Below are 26,518 nucleotides of genomic sequence, written 5' to 3'. Positions count from 1 at the left end.
GAATGGTTTAGATTGGAAGGAAATTGAAATAGCATCTTGTCCAACCCTGCCGTGGGCAGGGACACCTCCCATTGTCCCAGGCTGCTCCCAGCCCCACCCAGCCTGGCCTTGGGCACTGCCAGGGATCCAGGGGCAGCCACAGCTGCTCTGGGCACCTGTGCCAGGGCCTGCCCACCCTCCCAGGGAACAATTCTCAATTCCCAGTATCCCATCCATCCCTGCCCTCTGGCACTGGGAAGCCATTCCCTGTGTGCTGGCACTGAAGACTCAGTGCAGAAGGATGTTGAGTCTCACAGTGAAGCCTCTGGGATGTGCCAGGCCTGTCCCCAAGCTGTTGGCCAAGGTCACTTGGGCACCTGCAGGATTTGATCCGAAAACACCCTCAGCCCCCGTCATGGCCCAGTAAGTGGTTAACTCTTGATTTCTGTTTTTAATAAAGCTCTTGGCATCTCCAGCATCTGGAATGCCAGCTCTGCCAACATTTTTTATTTTATGGATGGTGTTGTAAGGGATGGGAAAGGTCTTGCACTGTGCCACACTGCCCCTTGCACTCACGCTGCTGACATGGTTTGCTGTGCTGCTTGCATTTCCCTCTGTTCCCTCAGTTCTTACAGGAAACCTGCTCTTCCCAGGATTGCTGACCTCCACACTCCTCAGGAGCGTGTCCTGCAAGGATCAGCGGATTGTTTCCTGGGTAGTGGAGGTTATGGAGGCACCTTGTATGCAATAGTCAAGTTCATTCTCCCTCCTTCTGCTCTCAAGTAGTGATTTCCTGCCCGCTGGAATCTGTTCTGGGAGCAGGCAGCTGCCTCCACTGACCACTGCCCCAGGGGTGACAGCTCCCAGAAGCAGGATATGCTGATAGTAGAGCTGAGCATGGATTTATCACAGAATAACCTACTGGGTGGTCACAGGAGGCTGCAGAAGTTTGCTGCTGTTGTGTGTTTGCCTTGAGCAGAAACAGCTGCGTGTCCTGTACAGGGAGAATTTGGAATTGTGGGGACCTTTCTCCTTGTCTGCACTGGACACACATCTGGCACCTGTTTCTGTGGGAACTCAAAATGTCTCTCAGACATTTTTAGAGGTTCCAGGCCTTGGTCAGAAGCATTCTAGACCCTGGCAGACAGCTGAAAAACAACTGTGATTTTGAGTTTGAGCCATGGAATGAATTACCAACTTTGGAGGTGGAACAAGCAATCACAAAAGGTTAGATAGTATAGTATAAGTAGTTACGAAGTAGAGGGGAAATTTTTTTAGTATTGTACAGGGGGGTTTTAGCACATGTACAGGGGGGTTTTCACTTTGTACATGGGGGTCAGAAGTTCTAAGATGGAGGAAAGTGGGCTGAACCCATCCTTCTTCCTTCTTCTTCCTTACCTCCATGTTCTTGGTGATGTTGGCACTCACAGATTGGTTTAGAGTAGAAAAACACTTGGCAACGTAGGTAGTAGGTATTGGGGAATAATTGTAAACATGTTATACGTAATATATCTTATAAAAGATAGCAGCAGCCCTGGGCGGAGAGAGAGACGAAGAAGACAGCAGATAGAGAGGATGTCAGGGTGTGTGTGTGCCTCTACCCAGGCCACTGATCAAATAGCCAAGAACATAATCTGTTAGATAACTAGCAATAAACTGCCTTGAGACCGAACAGCTAAGCCTGCGGAGTTTTTCTTTAGAAGCACGGGTTGGAGGAGGAATTTCACCACCACATGTGGCCCCAAAACAAGGCTGGGGTTCTCACATGTTTCCACATAAATCTGTAGGAAAATGGTTATGAGGATTTCATAGTCAAGGGCTGAGAAGCAACAGTTCAGCTTTTAAATATGAAGCTTTATCTTCTCAGGCCTTAAAATAGAAGAAAATATATATTTATGTAGCCATGTGGGCTTTGCATCCAGATGTCTATCTTCAAGGAATATTTCATCCAGAAGGAGATTCTGCATCTAGATATCTATCCCTAAGAAATATCTCATTCACACAGAGATCCTGGGCTAGAATTGAGCATTGTTTGAAAGCTGGCAAGATGTCAGGAGTGTGATGATTTTAGGGCGATGTTTGAGGTCACAGGCTGTATCTCATGTGCTGTCTCTGAGGGAAATTTATTGGATACTGAAAACATTGACAGTAACTTGCTGAAAAGAGAGATGCTTGCAGTATGGAAAAATTCTTAGAAGTGAGCATTTCTACCCACTCTCAATCTCAGAAAGGTGGGATAAGTCTTGTGCTTGAAGCAAATACATCCCTGAAGTCTGTAGTCTGGAAAACTAGGATTTTTTAACCAGTCTGAATATTGTAAATGAGATAGGAATTGATGGGATGGGAATAAAAATTGGGTTTTAATGTTGCCTGTGTGTGATCTGTGTGCTATGTCCTTGGCTGTGGTGGTAAGAAAAGATAAACACAAGTTGACTGTGGCTGATCTTTATGCTGATCATTTAACACAATTCCCAAGGGCTGAAGCACCAGTTCAAACTTGAAAGCAGAGGCTGTAATGAGAAAAATGACTGCCTGAGGCTCTCATCTGCTGCAGTGCATTTGTTTTTTGTGTACGAAGGAGCATTTGTCAAATGAACCTTGTGTGTGGTCACTCCTTTTTTGTTCTTGCTTAAAAATGAGCCACCAAGACTGTGAGTCAGGCCTGGCCTAGGTCTTGGATTATCCTGCTAGCTGTGGGGGTAATGAGATCTGGACCAGACCTTCCATCACTGATGTGATACCACTGATGTGGTAAACTCAGCAGCAGCTGGAAGACTTGATGGGATTTTGTGCCAAAGAGCCTGGCTCAGCAGCCATTCCCAGCTCCATGGCACAGCCTGGCTCCCACAGCCATTCCCAGCTCCATGGGCACAGCCTGGCTCAGCAGCCATTCCCAGCTCCATGGGCACAGCCTGGCTGAGCAGCCATTCCCAGCTCCATGGCACAGCCTGGCTCCCACAGCCATTCCCAGCTCCATGGGCACAGCCTGGCTCCCACAGCCATTCCCAGCTCCATGGGCACAGCCTGGCTCTGCAGCCATTCCCATCTCCATGGGCACAGCCTGGCTCCCACAGCCATTCCCAGCTCCATGGGCACAGCCTGGCTCAGCAGCCATTCCCAGCTCCATGGCACAGCCTGGCTCCCACAGCCATTCCCAGCTCCATGGCACAGCCTGGCTCCCACAGCCATTCCCATCTCCATGGCACAGCCTGGCTCCCACAGCCATTCCCAGCTCCATGGCACAGCCTGGCTCCCACAGCCATTCCCATGTCCATGGGCACAGCCTGGCTCAGCAGCCATTCCCAGCTCCATGGGCACAGCCTGGCTCAGCAGCCCTGCTCAGCAGCTTTTCTGAGGTTGCAGAGCTGGTGGTTTGGTTTCTGGGCTGTGAGGGACACCAGTGTCCCTGTCCTGGGCCAGCTGCCACCAAGGACACACTCTTAGGGTGTTTCCTTCTGGTCATGTCCTGAGATGCTTTTCCCATGCTGGGTTTCTTTTAATCAGCTCTGCAGTTAGGGAAGGGGTGAAAGCCCTTTTTGAGGAGCTGCAGCGCTGCTGGGTGGGGGCAAAGTTGGGGTCAGGTTTTGCCTGTGCCCTACAGAGCTGGCGGATGATGTAGCACGTGAAGCCCTAAACCAGTGCCTCCAGGAACTTCTTGGGTGCCCATGTTTGCAAGGTTGATATCCTTATCAGCCAGAGCACACCGGCCTCTCCAGGGGTGCAGAGGAGATAGCATGATGTGCTGGGAAGATTGGGAGTGCTTACTAGTATTTTTTTTAACGTTAGGTGTTTTTTTTTTTTTTTTTTTTTTCAGTTTTATTTTTAATGAAAACTCCAGCACAAAGTCTTTTTGCCAGCCGTATCTGCTGATACCTGCACTGTGGCTTAGTTTTTCTCCTAGCCACTGCTGAGGTGTCCTTGCAGAAAACCTGCAGCATGCACATGAGAGAGGCAGAAATGTGGTATAAAAGGCAATCCCAGAGATGTGCAGCAGGATGGGCTGACTTCAGAGTATCTTTGTATTTAGGATGGGAGTCTTGTCAGTGGGAGTGCTGCAGAAGCAACACTGAGGAACGAGGGGACGGGAACTGTGCCTTTTGCTGTGATTCTGATTTTGTCAGGGAAGGCATTTTGAGGTCTGAGTGCATTTTTGCAGGTTTTACACAGGTTTTCAGGAAGTGAGCCCCTGTGCTTGGCAGCCACCTCAGATATGTTGGATATTGGGAGGAACTTGCTCTGTGCTCCTCAGCCACCCAGCAGCTCAACCTCGATTTTGTTTAGGAAAAGAGGTGAGGGCTGTTGTTTGCAGAGCCCTTTCAGCTTGGCAGTGGTGGTTTTCCTGCCCAGAGCACGTTGTACACCCGTGCACTTCCCATCAGGGGGTGTTCTGAAGGAACTCTCTCACATCGGTGATGCTTCCGAGTAGGAAGTGCTGGTGTTGGCAAAATGTCCCATCCTCGTTGGACGGAACCTTCCTAGCAGGCAGTGCCAGTCCTGCACTGTGGCTCTGAGGGAATTTGTCTGACAATTCGCCTGTCCTGAGGTCCTCTGGAGTTTTTTCCCCTCTCTGAAGCACAGAGAGACAAGGGCTTTTTGTGAATGATCTGGAGCAGAAGGATCTTCCAGGCTCTTCCTTGTCCCTTTGCTGGGCTGGGTGTTGCAGCCAAATGAAGGTGGAGGAAGGAGCGTGAATTCCAGATTTCTGTGCTTATTGCTTGCTTAAAGAAGAGCTGTATGGCCAAATCTTCCTTAAATCCATGTGTGGGTGGTGTTGCTGGGACTCTTTGGTGTTGGGCTCTTTGGTCCCAGTGTGGGCAGGGGTTTGTCCTGGAAACTGGCTCAGGAAGCTGCTGGATGGGTTGTGGGGAATATTCCCATGATGTGTGGAGGTGGTGAGTACCTGAGCTGCAGACATCCCTCTGGCTGGTGAGGATTGCAGGCAGGATTGCAGGCTTTCCCTTAACCCTGATCATTCCCAATCCGTGCCCATCCTGACTGCAGCCAGTTGCAGATTAGTTGGCCTTAAAATAGATCTAAAATCGTGTGTTTTTATAGCAATCTCAGCCCAACACTTCCCATGTGCTTCTTTGGGGTTGGTTTGTGCTTCCATTGTTTTGGGGAAGGCAAAAAGAGGAAGCAAAGGGAAAATCTGAGCTGTTTGTCACATGGAGCTTGTGGTTTGTGAGAGCCCTGCTGAACCATCTGTGGTGTGCTGAACTCACTGGGAAAATACCTCTGGAGCCACACGCCTGCACCCCCATGGGTATTTGAGTTCTGGGATTGAGTTGTCGTAAACTCCCTTTTTCCTTGAACTCGGGGAGAGTAATAACCCCAAGAGGTTTGGTTTCCATGTTCCATGCCCTGACTTCAGACATATGAGCTCAAATTCAAGTACTTTTTGGGATTTCTCATGCCTAAAAGGGAAGCAGAGATTTCACTGGCTTTATACCCCAAAAACTGAACAAGTGATGTAGGAAATCTCAGTTTATTGGGAAATGTGCTTTGGGGCACTTGTGCAGGTGGGCTCGTTGTGTCTGGTATTTCAAGGCTGGAGTGTGGGGTGGGGGTGACAGGGAATTCAAACACCAGATGTGGGCATGGATGCTCTGGAGGTGGGAGCTGAGCCATGAGGGAGCTGTTGTCCGGCGCGGGTGATGCCGGGAGGGGGTGGTGGCACAACAGCCTTTTGTTGGCAGCGAGCAATGGGCAGTGCAGCTCCTGTCCCTGTGCCCTGTGGGAGTGCTGTGAGCAGTGGGAGAGCTCAGCCCGACCCAGGTGGCCGTGGTAGACTCTGAATTCTGCATGGAAATCCTTGTGCTACATCCTGTGGGAAGAGCGAGCTGTGCTGCTCAGGCACAGCAGGGACTCCAGGTTTGTGGCATCTCTTGTGCTGCCTCCCATTCTTGGGAAGGAAATAAAATACTGTCCCTGGCTACTGAATAGTCCAATTCTGCCTGGTTTGTTCCCTGTCCCTGATTTCTGTCCTTCCCTCTGCCTGCAGCAGTCCTTGCACCTGACTCCAAAGGGCTTTCCCTGGTTGGCCATGGGTATAAATATTCCTCTGTGTCTGCAGAGCCCTTAATGTTACAATATTTTCCAGTATGATGAAGAAATGAATTTTATAAACTGGTTTCTACTTAATCCATAAAAGAAACAGTAGAAAAAACAGGTGTTAATCTCTGAGTCTGGAGAGGTCAGTGGTGTAAGAAGCAGTGAGGGTGTCACAGAATCAGGAAAAGAGTGGGGTGGATGGGACTTTAAATATAATTTTGTCCACATCCTGCCATGGCAGGGACACCTTCCACTGTCCCAGGCTGCTCCAAGCCCCAATCTCCAGCCTGGCCTTGGACATTTGCAGGGATCCAGGGGCAGCCACAGCTGCTCTGGGCACCCTGTGCCAGGGCCTGCCCAGTCTCACAGGAGAGAATCTCTTTCCAGTATCCGATTTAACCCTGCCCCTATCCATGGGAAGCCATTCCCTGTGTCCTGTCCCTCCATCCCTTGTCCCAAGCCCCTCTGTCTGTTTTATGAAGCTGTTGGGTTTGTGCTGTGGGGGAGTGTGTTTCCTCCTGGCTCTGTTGGGTTTTGGGTGTGATCTGCAGCACTTCAGGAACCTGTATTTGTAATTCTGTTGAGATCTAACAGTCAAAAAGTGTTTCTGAGCTCTAAATAGAGTGTGGTGGTGGAGCTCACTGGGAAAATCCCTCAATGTGTCCATCTGCCAGCCCCAGGGATGAACCTGGGATTGGTGTCCAGCTCCATCCCACGTGGGTAGTGATAAATGTTTCTGTTTCTGTTTCTATACCACTCAGACAGAGACTCAAAACCCACGCCAAAACCAAACAATTTCACTCTCTTCCCTGACAATTTGTGCCTTGTCCTTTTCAAACTCTTCAGATGTTTGGTGTTTTCTCCTTGAGTCCTGCCTGAGGGAGGAGGAGCTGGGAGCATCCCTGCTGGCTCTGCCCCTGTGCTGTGTTTCCTATCCAGCTGAAGGGTGGCACCTGCAAGAACCTCTCTGCTCATGCAGGGCAGGCTGTTGATGGATCTACACTCACTCCCCAAACTTGGACAACAAAACTTCCCTGGGAAACTACTTAAATAATTACGTAAGGCAAAGAAAACCCCTCAAGATTGTGCAGCAACAGCAGGAGATTTTTCTGTAAATGCTATTTAAATTAGAAACACTTGCTGGGTAAGCAGTGTCCAGGGAGCTCAGTGGTGTCCTGGAGATGGTTTGGTGTGGCTGCTGGTGCCTCCTGCTTGCTCCAGAGCTTCCAGCAGGTCCCTGTTGGAGCACTTGGTGCTGCTTTCCCAAGAGAAGGATGGGTCAGAGGCTGCTCACGAGCCGTTCTGGCTCCTCCTGAGCTGTGCTGGCTCCTGGATAAGGCTGGGGTGAAGTCCCTGGAGTGTGTGACCTGAGGCTGGGGTTCACTTGCAGCCTCTGAACCCCTCAGTATCCAGATTTCACTGGTTGTGATGTAACAGCAGGGAGTGAAAGCCCCGGCTGAAGGAGACGCTGAGATAAAGAAGACAAAACCTCCTGAGTCTTTAGGAGTCTCTCCTGCTCACCTTGTGTTTCCCTGAGTCTGTCCTGGGGAGGTGGCTGAGTGTGAGCCTGTCCTACATTTCCACCAGGAAACAGTGATAAGATGGGAATTCAGTGTTTGAGATCCTATGGACAGCCTGGGAGAGCTGGGGGTGCTCACCTGGAGAGGAGAAGCTCCAGGGAGAGCTCAGAGCCCTTGCAGGGCCTAAAGGGGCTCCAGGAGAGCTGGAGAGGGACTGGGGACAAGGGATGGAGGGACAGGACACAGGGAATGGCTCCCACTGCCAGAGGGCAGGGATGGATGAGACATTGGGAATAAATTCCTCCCTGTGAGAGTGGGCAGGCCCTGGCACAGGGTGCCCAGAGCAGCTGTGGCTGCCCCTGGATCCCTGGCAGTGCCCAAGGCCAGGCTGGGTGGGGCTTGGAGCAGCCTGGGATAGTGGAAGGTGTCCCTGCCATGGCAGGGGTGGCACTGGATGATGTTTGAGGTTCCTTCCAACACAAACCAATCCATGATTCTATGATGTAGAATCAGGTGTGCTGATTTCTGAGGCTGCTAACAAGGCCATGGTTTTGAGATGATCAGGGAAATCTGCAGGATCAGAGTGTAAACTTATTTCATGTTATAACTTAAAATGTGTTTGGATTTCCCTGTGGAGGTGCCTTAGAACATGGGTGATACTGGAGACTGGCCTTGCCAGCTTTGCAGGAGACCCTCAGCTTAGTGTTTGTGAAGCTCCCTGCTGGGTTTCAGGTGGATAATCCAGTTTGGAGACCTGTCCCTCAATACCCTGAGTGTTTCTGGCCCCATCATGATGCTGGATACTTCCAGCCAGGACAGAATGTCACAAGGTCCCTCTGTCACAGCCCTGCTTGGCTGAACTGGGGCAGCTGTTGGGCTCCCAGGATTGCAGGAATGCTCTGGTCCCAGGGTTGGGCTGCTGGGAACTCCCTGAGTGCCTGTGGATGGATGCTCAGGCTGGAATTCTGCTGTGCCTGGGACACAGGGATGGTCTGGGTTCCTCTGCCTGATGCTGTTGGAGTTGTCAGACAAGAAGTTGAGTTTTAGGAGGGACAAGGCTACCCAGAATGGTGCAGAGCCTTGCTGGTAGAAAGAAAATTTTAGAGAAATTCCATGGGCATCCCTTGTGCTTCTTAAGTGTTGGGAGCAGAGTGTGAGCTTGGCTTGTTCATTCCTTGCTGTGTCCTGTTAAATTCCAGCAGAGCCACACAGTTGCAGTTACAGATCCTGTGTAGGCAGCATCTTCCCAGCATCCAGAGCTCAACCTTTGGCTGTTGGGATATCACCAAAACTACAGCTGTGGAGCTGGCAGGCAAAAACCATTTTATTATCTCCTTTTTCAACTTCTTCTCTTTGGTCTGTAGATAAACCTGTCCTGTGAGCCCTTGCAGGGAGATTTGTTTATAGCCAGGGAGATTTGGTACAGTTGTTAAAAATTGGGAGCATCTTTCTCTTGCACAGCAGTAGCATGCTGAGCAGCCTCCTGGAGCTCAAGTGTCCCTTCAGAAGTAGGAAGCAGGTCTTTAAATTATAATTTGCTGCTCTTTTACAGCACTGCAGTGTGTAGCTGCTCTGTCAGGCTGTAGAATCCAAGTCACTGAAAATCAGACTCCAGGAGTTTTAGACTGAAACCCTTTTAAGAAACTGATGCTGTAAATTGTCTTGTCAAACTCTCTGTGTTTAGATTTGTGGTGTTAAGGAGCTGAAGCAGTTTTTTCAGTCAAAAAAGGGAGAAATGCTATAAGTGATATTTTTGAAAGAAAATCTTTCAAGATTTTTGCAAAACCTGTCATTGTGAGTGGCTGGGATACAAGAGCTGTGCTGGGCTGGTGGGTAGGGTGAGTGATGGGGATGCCAGAGTTTTCACTAGTCTGAAATTCCTATTATTCTGTTGAAATAAAAAAGGAAAATATATATTCAGAGCAGCAATATCTGCTGGCTTGGACAAAATCCATGTGGGAATTGGGACCTGTGCATCCTGAGGAGCTTGGACAGCTGAAATAGGGTCATGCTGGCATGGTGGTAAGAGGTAGCAATGGTGTTTAGAGTAAGGAATCTCCTCTCTGATGATCTTAGCACATCCACAACAGCCACAAGCCTGATTCTGGGGATGAGCCATGACATCTGTGTGTGATTCCTGTCCTGCTTTGTCTGGAGCTGGGTGCCTGGGCTGGGCAGTGTTGCCTTGGGCAGATCACTCAGGGCTTCCATGGAGTGTGTCGGGGTCCTTTGGGATCCTGCTGCTGGGAAAAGGGACATACTGATATTGATAATGATGATGTTTGCTGTCCCCTGGCTGGGTGCTTTAGTCCTCCCTGTGGTATTTTGGGATATTTTTTCTCTCTGGTGTGTCCTGGCCAGGATTCTCCAAAGCTGTCATTCCGCCCAGCCTCCCATGCACAGCTCTAATTCTGGCGCTCCGAGGGCGAATCCCAGCGGTTTTTGCTCCCTCGCAGAGCTAAAAAATCCCGGAGGCTCAGCTGCCTCCACCTCTGGGTGCTCCGTGTCCACGTTTGGCCTCCCTCAGCTGGGTGCTCTCCAAATGCAGCGCTCCCCAAAGCCAGGGACCTCATAAAACGGAAAAGCTGGACAGGACAGAATGCACATCCAACCAGTATGATTAATGCAACGTTCTCCCCTTTATTAGTGAGAAGATGTCGGTTTATATACACTTCTATATAGTTTACAGTTTACAAAGGCACTCTGATTGGCACAGTAACATTGTTTACCTTTGCCTTAAGGTGGTCAGGCTGTTCACACTGCAGCTCTACTCTACTTTATGCTTGAATAGCTGATTACTTTGTATTTACCTTAACATAATTTCTAACTGCGCCACAACTGAATTCTCACTGCATCAAAGGCTCCTAGGCCCCGTCAAGGCTGCTTATCAGGGCCTAGTCTGAGTGGGTAGCTCAATTCTCACTCCAGACATAAATCATGCCCTCTCCCTCTCAGAAATTCTGTAACAGCTCCGGGTGCTGCGGCAGGGCAGAGCCAGGGAGAGCCGGGAGCTCTGCCGGGATGGCGTTATGCAAGAGCCGAGTGTGAGCAGGGAATGAGCAGATCCAGCTGACCACGAGGGCTCTGAAGGGCACCTCTGCTCCTTTCCCTGCCTGTGGACACAGGAGGTTGCTGCTGGCTCCAGGCTGGGTCAGGTGCCTGCCTCGTGTGTGGCTGCTGATTGATAGGGATTGATTTCCCATGCGGATTGGCACGGGAAGGGAGCTGGGAGAGCAACATCTCAGTTTGCTTGGGTGGGAGAATGAGGCTCTTTGAATGTCTGCAGTTGATTTAGTGCAGTCACCTTGGAGACCTTTGCTTTGTGGAGAAGAGAAGATGATTTTAGCAGCTCTCTCAGGGTGGGAAGGGATCCCTCCTGGGAACGCAGTATGTGCTGAAGTGTGAAGGGATGACTTGGGAATGAAAACTGGGGCTTGATTCCTTTGGGGCCAACTCACCCCCTGTAAAAAGTGTAACAACACTGTGCACTGGTATGAACTTACCCTATGGTGCTGAGAGACATGAACTGTAGGTCTTTAGGAGGCACCAGGAGGATTTCATGTCCTCATGTCAGGTTTGGATATGGTCCTGGGATAAATCTGTCCCACAGAGCAATGTCAGGGCTGAGCAGGTGAGAGATGTCCTTGAGATGTTTGGGAGTTTGGAGATTTGAGTTCCAGGTCAGGCAGAAGAGGCTTCCTTCTGTGTAACAAGCAACCTCAGGAATCAGGTTGGCAGTGGGTATCCCTGGATTGCTGCCCATTCTTCCCTGGCAGGGACCATATCTCTATCCTGTAGTGAGCTTGATCACCAACACTTTCTGAGAGCAGCTCTAGGCTGTGTCTGTAAATCCTCCCTGCTCCCATGTTCTTGTGGAATTACAGAGTCAATGAGGTTGGAAAAACCCTCTGAGATTGTTGAGGTCAACCATTAACCTGCCACTGCCAAGGCCACCACTGACCCCTGTCCCCAAGTGCCACATCCACACAGCTGTTAAATCCCTGCAGGGATGGGAACTCCAGCACTGCCCTGGGCAGCTGTGCAAGTGCCTGACCACCCTTTCCAGGAGGAATTTTCCCAAAATCCACCCTGAGCCTGCCCTGGCCCAGCCTGAGGCCGTTCCCTCTCCTCCTGTCCCTGTTCCCTGGAGCAGAGCCCGACCCCCCGGCTGTCCCCTCCTGTCAGGAGCTGTGCAGAGCCACAAGGTCCCCCCTGAGCCTCCTTTTCTCCAGGCTGAGCCCCTTCCCAGCTCCCTCAGCCTCTCCTGGGGCTCCAGCCCCTTCCCAGCTCCCTCAGCCTCTCCTGGGGCTCCAGCCCCTTCCCAGCTCCGTTCCCTGCCCTGGACACGCTCCAGCCCCTCCAGGTCTCTCCTGGCAGGAGGCTCCCAGTGCTGCCCCAGCTCTGGAGATGCCCCAGCAGTGCCAGCTCAGGGGACGGGCACTGCCCTGCTCCTGCTGCCACCCCAGGGCTGGGACATATGAGGTCTAAGCAGACTTGGACAAAAACAATGGTGGAAGGGAGAGGGTATAAAGAACTACAAAGTGCTGGATTTTGGAGGTGGGACAGCTGGGAGAAGGGAGAAAAGCAGCAGTGGAAATGAGATGAGAAAGCCAGTGTTGTGTAGTTGGAATTTTGTTTTTAGAGCAGCCAGAAGCAGTGGATACGGTGGGATGTGGATGTGTAAGGAATGATGGGGTGTTGCTCCTCCAAGGGAACAAGCTCCATAAACACCTCAGCTTGTCCTTGTTTCTCTGTCTGAAGACCTTTTCCAGCTTTAGTGGATTGCATGTGAGTGCTGCTGGCTCGGGACATCTCCAGAGGTCTGTGCTCTGCAGGAGGGTGCCTTGGAGGTGTTTTGGGGTCAGGTAGAGCGGCGCTGACACTTTGCTGTCCCTCTGTTCCCGTGCAGGACACAGGCAGAGATGGCCCACACGTGCCGGGGCACCATCAACCTGTCCACGGCCCACATCGACACGGAGGACTCGTGCAACATCGTGCTGTCCAACGGGGGCAGGACCTACCACCTGAAGGCCAACTCGGAGGTGGAGAGGCAGCGCTGGGTCACGGCCCTGGAGCTGGCCAAGGCCAAGGCCATCCGCATGCGCAACAACCAGTCAGGTATGGTGCACCCTGAGCAGCCAGAGCCTTCCAGCTCCTGTGCTCTGCTCAGCCAGCTCTGCTGTGCTGGCTAAATGGTGCAGAACCCACCCAGGTAGGGTTTCATGCATAGCTGGAGGTTCCTGATGGTCTCCCAGGGACACAAAGGGTTGGACACAGCCCTGCTGCACCCCTTTGTCATCTCAGCTGCCTGGGCAGCTTTGAGCAGGTCTTTAGAGCCCTGGGAATGGCTGTGAATTGTGGAGAGGCAGTAACAATGAGCTAATGATGCTGCTTCTGGAAGGTAGAATGAGGTGTCTTTCTCCTGCAGACTTTGTGCTGGGAGTGCTGTAAATGCTGTGGTCAGAGGGCTGGGCACCACATGGGTGGTGTTCCATACCTTGGGGAGGTTTGGTGGATGAATGACACAGATATTTCTGCTTCTGCCCCTTCGTTGTGGTGTTTATTGGAGTAGGTTTGAGACAGTTACACGATGTAAAGCTGTCAGAGCCTTGTGCCTGGTTCACAGCTCCTCCCCAGGGTGCCATTGTTCTGCTCTGTAATGGGTCAGTTAGGCTTGGCAAACAGAATATTTTAGAAATATTTCAATGATTCTGTGAGTTTGTATTTCAATGTCTATAACTCCTCTGGGATTAACACAGGGTTTTCTTCTCCCAAGCAAGCACAGCTTCAAGCTGCAGTAAACAAACTTCAGAAATGGAAAGGAGAGGGCTCCAGGGAGACCTTAAAAACACCTTCCAGAGCCTAAAGGAGCTCCAAGAGAGATGGGGAGGGACTTGGGACAGAAGTGCCAGGACAAGGGGGAATGGCTTCCCACTGCCAGAGGGCAGGGATGGATGGGATATTGGGAAGGAATTGTTCCCTGGGAGGGTGAGCAGGCCCTGGCACAGGGTGTCCAGAGCAGCTGTGGCTGCCCCTGGATCCCTGGCAGTGCCCAAGGCCAGGCTGGACACTGGGGCTTGGAGCAGCCTGGGACAGTGGAAGGTGACCCTGCCCAGGGTTACATGCTATTTAAAGTCCCAGCCCAAAACATTCTGTGATTTTAAGTGCTGTGAACTTTCTGTCCCTTAAAATTCCAGCTCTGGAATATGCAAATACTGACAGAGAGCCCAGCTGATGGAGAAGGGGGAAGTTTCTGAGCACACTTGTTTAGGGTGGACTCTGTGCTGGTCCTGGCTGCACTGAGGTGGCTGTGGGGGCTGTTGAGTCCTTCAGCTGGGTGGGTGTGTGGGAAAGGATCTCCCGGAGAGGAGCGGGTGTTCTTTACCTTCCCTTTGGCACCGTGGGGCTGTGGCAGTGCTGGGTCAGGGTTGTCAGCCACGCCGCCTCCCGAGTCAGGCACGGCTATTTTGGTTTGTGTCTGCCCATAAAAATAGCAAATGCAGAGGCTGGCTGTGCTGGGGCTGTGGCTGTGCTGAGGGCAGTGCTGTGGCTGTGGCTGTGCTGCCCCGAGGCTCTGCTGACTCAGCTGTCATCCAGGCCATGGAGCTGATGGAACAGAAAATCCACAGCAGACTCCTGTTTTTCCAGGCTTTCCTGATCTGATCAAGGGGATAAGACACTCTGAAACCTTGTCCTCTGTAAATGACTGCTGAATCCTGAGCGCATCAGTGAATTACTTTATGCCTTAATGTTCACCTGGATCATAGTTTGTGCCAATTAGAGGTCTTTAATTATAGTAAAGAGTGACTATATGTCTGGCTTGAATCAAAACAGAATTCCTGATGTTTTGTCCCTGTGAGAATTGGGGTGGATGTTTGTAAGTGAAGAGGTTCTGGGATTTGCTGTAAAAGTCCCCAGTCCTTCAAGTCTGCTCATGTGCAGAATTGCCTGAGATGTCTCCTCTTATCCTGAGGGATCCCCAAAACCTGTGTGTTACCCAAGGGCTGCTCTGCAGAGCCCAGGTGGGCTCCAATGAGTGCAAAGGGTGGTGAGAAGCTGAAGGGATTTGTGCCCTCAAGAAGGAGCATCCACGGCTCTGGGAGGTCAGAAGGTGGGGAGAGGATGGCAGAGGGGGCAAGTAACGTGGGCAGAGGAGCAGGTTTGTGTCTGATGCTGTCTGTCCTTCTGGGAAAGGACACAGGGAGCATCCTTGTGGCCTCTGTGCTCATGGGCACTGCCTGCTGCCCTGCCTGCTTCAGAGGCCATGGCCTCACCACCCTCACAGGGAGCAATTCCTTCCCAATCTCCCATCCAGCCCTGCCCTCTGGCAGTGGGAGCCATTCCCTGTGTCCTGTCCCTCCATCCCTTGTCCCCAGTCCCTCTCCAGCTCTCCTGGAGCACCTTTAGGCCCTGGAAGGGCTCTGAGCTCTCCCTGGAGCCTTCTCCTCTCCAGGTGAGCACCCCCAGCTCTCCCAGCCTGGCTCCAGAGCAGAGGGGCTCCAGCCCTTGCAGCATCTCTGTGGCTACTCTGGACTCTCTCCAGCAGCTCCAGGTCTCTCCTGTGCCTGCCCAGGGCTGGGGCAGCTCTGCAGGTGGGGCAGAGGAGCAGAAACCCCCCTGCCCTGCTGCCCAGGCTGGGGCTCAGCACAGGGCTGAGGGGCTTTCAGGGCTGGGGCAGGTGCAGCCCTCACCCAGCAGCACCCCAAAGTCTTTATCCCCAGGGCTGCTCTCAAGGAGTTCCTCTCCCAGCCTGTGCTCATGGCTGGGATTGCCCTGAGCTGGATGCAGGACCTGGCACCTGAACCCTGCGAGGTTCTCCTGGGCCCTCTCCAGCTTCCCACCCCTGGGTGTCCCCATCCTTCTGCTGTGTCAGCTGAACTGCTCAGCCTTGAATCCCCCACAGACTTGCTGGAGCCTGGGCTGGGATTCCACTCCCCATTTCTGCAGGAATCAATGATCCCTCAGTGCCCTCAGGGTGTTTGAGATTTGGTAGGAAATTTGATGGGTAGGAGGACTGGCAAATTGCTGCCCATATTTCCACTGCCGGGTCACCATTTTGGGGTGGGTGAAAAGGGTTTTTCCCCCAGGAGTTCTCCTGAATTGAACAGCTGTGGAAGTGTTTTTAACTCTGTTTTCTACTCAGCTGCTGGCTGGAGCTGTGCACCCACAGGGGCCATTTCACAGGACTGCTTTTTATGTCTGTTTGTAACAGCAAAACCTGTCCCCAAACCAAGTATGGGATGGGAGATTTTGCTGTTCTGTGCAGGGGGGAGCTCTGGTTTCCCTTCTGCCCACTGTGGGTACAGGAATATTTTGGTAATGAGCTGTGACCTGGGACTTTGGTGCTGGGAGGTGTGACCTGAGCTCCCTGTCCTCATCCTGCTTCCCAGGAGAAACCAGCCCAGGGGGAAACCTGCCCAGGGATTCCAAGCAGATTAGTGGCAGAAAGTGAGAGTGGAGCTTAGCTGATGGCTTAGCTCTCTCCTCAATTGTCACATGTGCTTAATTCCTCTAAAACACATGTAGAGTGTGACAGTAGGACAGGACAGTCCCAGACCAAGCTCTGCTCAGCCAAATATGGCATTCCTGTTGCTAGGTGGGATTGCAAAGTGTTGGTAAAGTTGTAGAAAACTTTATTTGTCTTCATCCATCACCTGCTTTTATCAGTACTGGCTATAGCCCTGTGCTGTTACCTGGCCTGAAAATCAGATTTCTGTGTTTACCCTCTATATTTGGTGACTCTGGCTGGTAGATTTTCTTTAAACAAATACAAAAATAGATATAAAACTATCCTTTCTTTTTAGAGCAGTCCATGACATCCAGGAATTGTATGAGTGCTGAATTAATAATTGTTTTCTTGGCTCTGTAATAAGGGGGTCTTTGGAAAACTGTGCAGGGAAGGGTGGAAATCTGTTCCTAGTATTTTAAACACTAATAAACTCCCCAGAATGGACTTGGGCTGCTCAAGAGAGAGTTGGTGATTCCTTTTGGTTCCCTACTTGGGGATCCCAGCAGGAGAGAGGGTGAAAGCCATGTTGTGATTCCAGTGCTCCCCTGATGAGGAGCAGATTCTGGGCTGACAGAAAGGGATTTTGCTGTTGATGGTGCTGAAATCCAGGAGTTCACTAGACAGGTCAGTGCTGGTGTCTGTGCCAAGAACAACTCGCCTGCCAGCCACTCTCAGAGGCATCTGGTTCCTTTGGCTGAGGCTGGAGTGAGTGCAGAAAAGCTGGGAATTGATAGAGTGGGAAAGAAGGAATGCAGCTTTGCTCTGTGTGCTGCTGTGATCTCTTCCCTGGAGACGCCCTGTCAATGACTCACAGGGTTTTCAGCAGAACTTGAAAAGAAAACCCAAATAACCAAAGAGGCACAAGATCAACCAGAGAAAATCTTCTCTGACAAGGGAAGGAGGGTGATGGAAAGTAAATTTTTCATCTGGGAAAAGGACAGCTGAAGGTGCCACATAGATGATGGTTAATGGTACAGGAAATGTGCTGGAGCCCCAGGAGAGGCTGAGGGAGCTGGGAAGGGGCTGGAGCCCCAGGAGAGGCTGAGGGAGCTGGGAAGGGGCTCAGCCTGGAGAAAAGGAGGCTCAGGGGGACCTTGTGGCTCTGCACAGCTCCTGACAGGAGGGGACAGCCGGGGGGTCGGGCTCTGCTCCAGGGAACAGGGACAGGAGGAGAGGGAACGGCCTCAGGCTGGGCCAGGGTGGATTTTGGGAAGATTTTTGCATGGAAAGAGCTCTCCAGCCCTGGCATAGCTGCCCAGGGCAGTGCTGGATCCCCATCCCTGCAGGGATTTAACAGCTGTGTGGATGTGGCACTTGAGGACATGGGTTATTGGTGGCCTCTGTAGTGCTGGATTAATGGTTAGACTTGATCTTAAAGGTCTTTTCCAGCCTCAAAAATTCTGTGACTGTCTGAGTCTAGGAAGTCTGGGGAGAAGTGCTTATAACAAGAAAAAGGAGGGAATTATCAGCTCATAGGTTTAAATGGAGCAGGAATAATTAATATTTTGTACAACATCCAATTAAATGGTGGCACTTGCTGCCGGGAGCCAGAAAATCCAGGGAGACTCAACAGATTTGGGCACAGTTTCATCCCTTGGGGTACAGGCTGTAAGTGGCTGTGTGTGGGATGTGACCTGGGGGCTCCTTGTGCAGCACAGCTCTGACAGTGAAGGATCAGTGCCCAGAGGAAGCAGAGCCTGTCCCAGTATCCTGTTTCCAAAATACCAACTGCAGTTTGCATGCTGGGGAAGAGATGGATTTTCCTGAGGGTTTAGGCTGACCTTGTATGACCATCCCGGGGAGGATTCACTTTGAAACCAACACCCTGTGGTGTGGGTCAGTGATCTGGGATAATGGGGGTTGATTACTTGGGATACCTGGTTATTCCTTCTGCCTTAATCCTTTCTTTTCTTCTTGAAAAACAAGGAGGGATTGCTTTGGGGGCTTTCTGTGGGCTGCAGGAGGGTGGAAGCTCTGAGCAGGGGAGAAGAAGAGTGGAAGAGGGCTGGTGGTGCCCTCTGCTCAGGTCCTGGGGTGAATTCCTTTTGTAGGAGAGTGGAAAGGGAAAATCCAACTCTGGAAAGGGACACTGGAGCTGGGGGGATCCCATTGCAGGGCTGGGGTGCAGCTGGGTGGGTGGAAGCCAAGGGCAGCTCAAGCCAGCAAGGAGTTCCCCTTCAGTGTCCCAGATCCAGCCTTTATGGCAGCATTAAAAAATAGCCATAATTCATTATTCCCTTTAATCACTCCACTGATAATGTCACTTTTGTTGCTCTACTCATTTTGGCTGTCTTTTGTCCTTTTTCCAAGGCAGGGGTTTGTTTGCAAAAGCCATTTTGAGTTGGGCCTGTGACACTGCAGAACATCTGGCACCTTCCCTGTCCCATTCCATGAATTATCCCCTTGTTGCTCCCCCCGGCCTCACAGAAGCTCCTGGCCAGGTGGCCTTGGCTTGTGGCTCTGCTGGGGCTGTGGCAGGACAGCACAATTCCTGTCATTGTTGTCCCAGCTCATCTCTGGCTGTAACAGTCCAGCTATTCCCAGCTCTTCTGACAGCAGCATTCCCTTTTCCCCTCCTCCCCTGGGTTTCCCCATCACTGTGAGCTCTTTCCCTGTGCTGGAGGGCTCTGGCTGCCAGTGCTGTCACCTTGCTCTTCTGATTGTCTTTTTATCCTTGGAGTCTGGATTTTCCCAGGACAGCCAGCTGTTGTTAACTATGGCAGGAGCTGCTGCCGTGGGAAATAGAGCTGGCAGTGCTGCTGATGGACTTGTTTGCTTGGATTTTCCATTCCTAGTGATTCCTGCCTCCTCTCAGTGCCTTCTGCTCTCACCTGTGTTCCCTCCTGCACTTGGCAGGATGCTCTGGCTCCCCAGTTTCCTGATGGATTGGGGTGGGTTGGTCCATCTCAGCCACCCCTAGTGAGCTGCAGCCAACACTTCATCTCCTTCTGCCACAGCCACAGGGATGCTGGAGGGCAGGAAGGGTTTGCAGAGGGATCTGGACAGGCTGGATCCATAGGAACCTGTGCCAAGGAGAGGGACTTTAAACAAAGGCCTGGAGTGACAGGTTAGATGGGATACTGGGAAGAAAATTTTCCCTGTAAGTGTGCTGAGGCCTCGGCACAGGGTTCCCAGAGCAGCCTCTGGATCTGTGGAAGTGTCCATGGCCAGGTTGGATGGAGCTTGGAGCAGCCTGGGATAGTGGTAAGTGTCCCTGCTGATGGTAGGGGTTGGGACTGGATGAGCTTTTAGGTCCCTTTCCACCCCAAACCAGTGTAGGGTTCTCTTATCTACACAGCCTCCAGCTGCTCCCTTCTCCTGGCTGCTGCCTGGAGGTGCAAACGCGAGGAGGATGGGAGGAATCTTTGGATTTTTCTATTTCACAAGCCAGGAACCACTTCCCTCCCCTCCCTCCCCCACATTGTTATTTTTCTAATCTGTTTTTAATTCCCTTGCTGCTGTTTTCCACTCCACTTGCATGTGGGGGTGGAATAACCCCAGAACTGAGCTGCCCTCCTCGCTGTGGTGCTGCTCTCCCCTGATCCCAGGTACCACAGCACGTTCACTGCTGTTGTTTTGCAGATGTAATCCGTGATAACCATTGCCAGCCAAGGAGCCCAGAAAACAGTACTTACATAACAGCAGGAATTAAACATTCCAGCAGGGGCTCAGAGCAGCCAGCAGTATTTAGGCCATTCCTGCTGCTCCTGCCTCATCCTCCGGAGTGAGCGCAGGAGCCGTGGCTGCTCCTCAGCTCTGGGTGGTGGCTGTGCTCCAGTGGAAGCTGTGCCTTCCCATGGCAGGGGTTGGAACAAGATGAGCTTTAAATTCCTTTCCAACATGAAAAGTTCCCTTCCCACCCAAACTATTCTGGGATTCTGTCATTCAGAAGTGGGATGGGAATTGATGTCACAGCTCCTGTTGCTCCAGTGCTGCTCCTACCCCTGCCCAAGGACAGAGGCACATCCCCTCTGCCTGCCCTGCCCTGTGCCACTGCCCAGGGAATCCCAGTGCTCCCTCTGGGCACACTGGGCAGCCTCTGGGTCTGTCCTAGGGCTCCCGAAATCCCTCAGCAGGGCTGGCATTCAGCTGTGTGTGGCAGGCCAGGCCCTGGGGCAGTTTCTCAGTGGAGTTTTTTGGGACTCCTGTGTTTTCAGCATTGCAGGTGAGGCTGCAGCAGTAACCCCCTGGAAATAAACACAGGAATGTGAGAGAGCAGATGAGGGCTGGGGCGAGGCTCTGGGAAGGGCTGGCGCAGCAGGAGCAGAGCAGGGGTGGGCAGGAGGCTCCGAGCCCACGCCGGAGCTGGGAGAACGCTCCTGCCGGAGGAGGGGGTGGGATGTGCAGCACGAGGATTCTGGGGGAGGTTTAGATTGGGTATGGGGGAAAATTCCTTCATGAAAAGTGTGCTCAGGCTTTGGAACGGGCTGTCCAGATGGTGGAGTCCCCGTTCCTGGGGATGTGGCACTTGGGTACGTGGGTGGCCTTGGCAGTGCTGGGACAGTTGGACTCAAGGATCTCAGAGGGCTTTTCCAACCTGAGTGATTCCATGATTCTCTGACCTCTGCTGGCACACCAGGCTCCTTTCTTTCCTCACCAGGGTGACCTGGGACAGCTGTGGTGAAGGAAAGGCCCTATTTTGGCTGAGCTGATGCAGAAGGAGTTTGATGCAGGAACACTGGGAGGAGAAATCCTTGTGGTCCTTACTCGGTCCTGCCTGTGGGAGCTGGGAGGGTGGGCAAAACCCAGGGGCTAAAGTATTCTGTTGTATACAGAGGGCTCAGTTCACTCCTTGGCACGTTGGATAGCAGATTCTTCTCCAGCAAGAATGGGAGGGAGAGGGATAAATTCCTATGGTGGGGATTATGCTACTCCCGGAGTGGATAAATAGCAGGGAAAAGCTGGTTATAAATTGATGAAGTGATAAATACCAGGGCAGAATGGTTTTTGCTGTGCCATGTTTGTAGGTACCACACATCCATTCTAATTTCCAAAAATGCTGTGGATTGTGTTAGTGGATTGTGTTTCTCCCATGCCCATTTCCTGTGTTTCTTTAAATCTTGTTTTTTTCCCCTCATTTCATTATTTATGGCCCTTTCCCCCCTGTGCCATGGACAAGCACTGTGTGTGGCCTGAGTGAGGGGATTTCCATCATTCCATGTTCTCCAGCTGTTTATAAGTCAGTGTTTGCTTTCTCTCAATCTCAGTGCCTTTTTTTTGTTGCTTCCACACAATCTCCTCACTTCCACACACCTTTTTGGGGAAGGAATTTCCCAAGGTCACTTGGCAAGGCTGCAAAGCCCAAACCAGTGACCCCTGGGTGGCTGTGCCCACATTTCACCTGAACTCAGGGCTAATTATTTCCCTTGGGGAATTGCAAGTGGTGCTTTTTGACTTCCAGCCAAAGGGGTTGGAACAGCCTTTGCAGGGTTACAGAATCATGGAATGGTTTGGGTTGAAGAGACCTTAAAGCTCATCTTATCCACCCCCTGCCATGGACACCTTTATCCCAAGAGGGCAGAACTTTCCCCTTCCCAGTGCCCAGCTGGTGCCCAGCAAGGAGGGACCATCTGCACTGAGGTTCATCCCTCAAGTGAAAAGTTCCCAAAATGACAAACGCTGTCAATATTAGCAAGTGCAGCAGGGAAGGAACAACCAGGATCATCCTTCCCACTTCTGCACCCACGCAGGAAGAAGGATTTTTGAGATCCCAGGGAATCCACAGTGCTTGCCTGGCAGGGAACCAGGGAAGTCTCACCCTTGGTGACAGGGTTTTGGTGTTCGAGCAAGAAAACACTTTTATATACTACCAACTTGTTATTTTTCACAACAGGAGAAAAAATGTGCTTTCCCTAAGTACCAGTGACACACCAGGTTTAGCTTGGGAAGACTTTCAAAAATATTTGTGCTAAAAATAATATCAAAACTTTCAAGCACTTCTAGTGCTATCTAAAATGGGAGCATGCGTTGTATTTATATGCTGGAAAACCTTATTCCCAAACTGAGATTTACAGGTTTCTGGAAAAATGACACATGAAAAGGGACTGGACACACAGACAAAGCAAAACTTTATCCCCTGGATAAAGTCCTTGCTCAGCCTGGCTCTTGAGCTCTCTCTCAGTGCTGGGAACAGACTCTGCTTACTGATTTTTAAGGCAAGTTTCACCTGCACGTAGTTTTTAATGCCACATTTAGCAACACAACGGGGATTTTCATACAACTGGGAGCACCAAGGGGGAGATTCCCAGCTGAGGGAATGAGTTAATACCTCACTGTTGCTGTCAGGCATTCAGAATTCCCACAGGCTTTTTTCTTTACCTGGCACAGAAAAGGGCAGTTGGAGATAAATCAAGTTTGAACTCTGGAAACAATAAAATGAGTGAAAACTGATCCTTCAGTGGGTCTGAAGGCATCTCTGGAGGGTTGGGCTGGGGCAGAGGTGTCAGGGCTGTTGGGCATTCAGGAATGAGGGACTGGCAGGAAACCTTGTGGTGTTTGTGTCTAATGAAGCCCAACAGCTCCTGCTCCTGGCTTCAGAAGGGAAAATGGGATTTGAATTGGTGGTGGGATACAACAGCTCTGTGCAGTCCGAGCAGGGCACAGGGAATCCCTCAGGGTTCTCCCTGCACATAAAGGAATTTGGGTTGGATGTTCATTTGTCACTCAGGCATCAGGGAATTGATGGGGCTCACAGCTTGAGGGAACACCTGCAGAGCCATGTGTGGCTTCCATCCCCTTGGGATTTCTGAAGAAATCCCTCTGGACAAGGTACTTGAGATATCTGAGCAGACTGCAGTCCCAGAATCACAGAATTGTGGAGGTTGGGAAAGCCCTCAAAGATCACCCAAATCCCTCTATTCCCCAGCACTGCCAAGGTCACCACTGACCCCTGTCCCCAAGTGCCACATCCCCATGGCTGCTAAATCCCTGCAGGGATGGGACTCCAGCACTGCCCTGGGCAGCTGTGCCAGGGCTGGAGAGCTTTTTCCATGAAGAAATATTTCCAAAATCCACCCTGAGCCTGCCCTGGCCCAGCCTGGGGCCGTTCCCTCTCCTCCTGTCCCTGTTCCCTGGAGCAGAGCCCGACCCCCCAGCTGTCCCCTATTGTAAATGTAGGTGAACCCAATGGGAAGAAATGCTTATGTCCCACTCAGTTCAGAAGCCTGAATTATTTCTTCATTATAACTATGCTAAAATACATTAATCTGCTATATAAAAGGAGGATATTAAAACTACATACTACTTTCTCTGACTTGTAACTCTTAACACAACTCATGACCCTCTCTGAAAGCCAAGCTCCAGGTGGGTTGGATTGGCCATCAGGCTCAAACAATCCTCACCAGAATCCAATCAAGCAATCACCCCAGGTAAACAATTCTCCAAACACATTCCACATGAGAAAAACAAGGAGCAGAAATATAAATTGTTTTCTCTTTCATTTCTCTTTGTGCACCTCTATGAAAAATCCTGAGAGGAAGAGAAATGTGCTTGCCACAGTCCCCTCCTGTCAGGAGCTGTGAGAGCCACAAGGTCCCCCCTGAGCCTCTTTTTCTCCAGGCTGAGCCCCTTCCCAGCTCCCTCAGCCTCTCCTGGGGCTCCAGCCCCTTCCCAGCTCCCTCAGCCTCTCCTGGGGCTCCAGCCCCTTCCCAGCTCCGTTCCCTGCCCTGGACACGCTCCAGCCCCTCCAGGTCTCTCCTGGCAGGAGGCTCCCAGCGCTGCCCCAGCTCTGGAGGTGCCCCAGCAGTGCCAGCTCAGGGGACGGGCACTGCCCTGCTCCTGCTGCCACCCCAGGGCTGGCACAGCCCAGGTGCCCTTGGCCTCTTGGCCCTGGGCACAGCTGGGCTCATGGCAGACACTGCCACCAGCACCCCCAGGCTTCCCTGCTGGGCACTCTGCAGCCCTGTTGTTCCTTCCTGCTCCCATCCCTGCCATGCAGCAGGAGCAGGTTGCCCTCTCCTGGCTCGCTGCTTCCATGGATCCCTGGCTGCCTGTGGAGCTCTGTGTTCTTCCAGGTTTCCCAGCTTTGGAGGAGCCGAGGTTATTTGCTGCCTGTGCTTGACTTTGCAACTGCCCTTTAATGGATGTCTTGGAAAAGAGGAATTTACCAGCCAGACCTTGCTTGGACACTCCAGTTGGGCAGGAGAGTTAGTTTTTCTGTGGGGAAGAGCTGCTCCTCCTGTCCCAGCATTCCAGCCCCTTTCCCAGCCCCAGAGAGAGCCCCCAGGCTGCTCACAGCACATGGAGACCCCCAAATTCCTCCTGCCCCGATATTCCAGGCTGGAAGTGGCACATTTGGGCTGTGCTGGCACCTTGTGGTGCCTGTGCTCCTGCAGTGCCTTGGCTCCTCCCAGTGCTGGAATCTGGTGCCAGCAGAGGCTCCTTTGGGGCATTTCTCCTGATCCATCTGGGAAATTGAGAATTCTTGTGGAGTTTTAGGAATTTTTAAGCTAAAATTGTCACTCTAGGTAGTGAAGATCAACTTACAGACAATACAATGCCACTTTTATTCTGTTCAGCTTTTTATTTTGAGGAAAATCTCTCTTGTGTAATAACTTGCAGCCTCCTCCATTGGCTCTGTCGGTGAGGGTTGGGATGGGATTCATGGAATGCTGCTTCTGCTGGAGGATTGGCCCTGCTGGGCTGAGGATATTTGGTGCCCTGGGTGGGCTCAGCAGCCTGTCCTGCAGGAGCCCTGACCTGGGACAAGTGTGAGCAGGGATCCAGCTCCTGCCTCCAGGCCATGCTGGAGGTGGAACACAAACCTAATGTGGAGAGCAGAGCCATTTCTGCCAGGATGGATGCAGCACCAGAGCCTGCCTTTTCCCATGGAAAATGACTTCTCATGGTGCTGTAATAACATCATGTTGGCAGGGATGCTGCTTCTGGAGATGGATAACCAGGGAGTTTTGACCTCAGTTATTAGATTTGTAGCTTCAACTAAAAATTTAGCTCTAAGGAGTGTTTCCAATTTAAAATGAGTCTCCTCAGGGAGCAGCTCTCCCTCTGGCAGTAACTCATTCACGAGGAACTCAAATATTCATTTATAGTTAAAGCTGGGCAACGGAAGGGAAAACAAAGAGGGCTGAAAGCATGACAAGATGATAAACGCCCAATTTGGGATTCTCCCTGAAATGTGCAGGTAGGAGCTTGAACTGCAGCCAGAGCCTCACTGAGGGGTGTGGTGGGTGTTGGATTTAGGAGCACAGTGGTGACAGTGGCACCCTGGGTTATCCCTCAGCCACTGACAGGATGGAGGGAGGAAGGGCTGAACCCTTGGGTGGTGTAAGGTACTGACACTGATTTGGGAGAGGATGTAGGGAGAGAAAAGCTGTTAATCCTTTATAAACAGGCTCCTGGGTGCTGCAGGTAGAGGTTTTCCAGCCATAGAGGTTGGTTTATGAGGAGGAAGCTCAAGCTGGACATCAGGAAAAATTTCCTTCATGGAAAGTATTGTCAACACTGGCAGGGGCTGCCCAGGGAGGTTTGGAGTCCCCATCCCTGGGGTGTCCAAGGAGTGACTGGGGGTGGCACTGAGTGCTCTGGGCTGGGGACAGGGTGGGGATCGGGCACATCTGGGACTCGATGGAGGTGGCACTGAGTGCTCTGGGCTGGGGACAGGGTGGGGATCGGGCACATCTGGGACTCGATGGAGGTGGCACTGAGTGCTCTGGGCTGGGGACAGGGTGGGGATCGGGCACATCTGGGACTCGATGGAGGTGGCACTGAGTGCTCTGGGCTGGGGACAGGGTGGGGATCGGGCACATCTGGGACTCGATGGAGGTGGCACTGAGTGCTCTGGGCTGGGGACAGGGTGGGGATCGGGCACATCTGGGACTCGATGGAGGTGGCACTGAGTGCTCTGGGCTGGGGACAGGGTGGGGATTGGGCACATCTGGGACTCGATGGAGGTGGCACTGAGTGCTCTGGGATTGGGCTCAGCTGGGACTCGATGGTCTGGGAGGGCTTTTCCAGCCTCAGGGATCCTGGGGTTGGTGAGGAGTCTGGTGCTCCCAGTGCTGCCAGGCCTGGAGCTGGGACCTGTAGCCAGCCCCTGAGCACAGGCAGCATCACTGCTCCCTGCTCCCAGAAATGGTGCAGGCTGGGCTTGTTCCTGGCAGGATTCCCTGCTGGAGGAGTACAGCTCCTTCCCATGGAAAGCAAGGTGCAGCAGGCAGTGCTGCCATCCCAGGGCACTCACTTACCTGGATGTAATTCCTGCAGACTGCAGGGACTGATGGGCTCTGTGGGTTTCTGTCCCTGCTGTGTGACTGGCTCTGAAATCCCCAGCTCAGCCACTTCTCTCCTCCTTCAAGGCAGCTCAGGTGGTCCCTCCTTTCCCTTCCCTTCCCTGCCCTGGGGAGCCTGACCCAGAGGAGCATTTTCCTGCTCCCTTTCCCTCCTTGGCATCTTGTCAGTAAGCAGTGCAGAAGAAATGTGCTAGAGGGTGAATGTCTGGCTT

At 51.9% G+C, this 26,518-nt stretch overlaps 1 protein-coding gene across 11 annotated transcripts in view; it reads left to right on the top strand.

Moving 5' to 3' along the window:
• Positions 1 to 26,518, top strand: part of OSBP2 (oxysterol binding protein 2) — a 99,410-nt gene that overhangs the window by 14,600 nt on the left and 58,292 nt on the right. For 10 of the 11 annotated variants that reach the window (XM_085592935.1, XM_085592934.1, XM_085592938.1 and 7 more), the window contains one exon: positions 12,460 to 12,668. In XM_085592935.1, the coding sequence (XP_085449061.1) occupies positions 12,460 to 12,668 (209 nt within the window). Of the gene's footprint in view, positions 1 to 7,929; positions 12,371 to 12,459; positions 12,669 to 26,518 lie in introns of those variants that run through there. The other variant, XM_085592941.1, reaches the window with a different exon arrangement.

This window comes from Lonchura striata, chromosome 15 (genome assembly GCF_050655825.1).
Source record: "Lonchura striata isolate lonStrDom1 chromosome 15, ASM5065582v1, whole genome shotgun sequence".
NCBI lineage: Eukaryota > Metazoa > Chordata > Aves > Passeriformes > Estrildidae > Lonchura > Lonchura striata.
The sequence above is the reverse complement of the archived record's forward strand: the minus strand, read 5'-3'. Positions and strand labels throughout refer to the sequence as shown.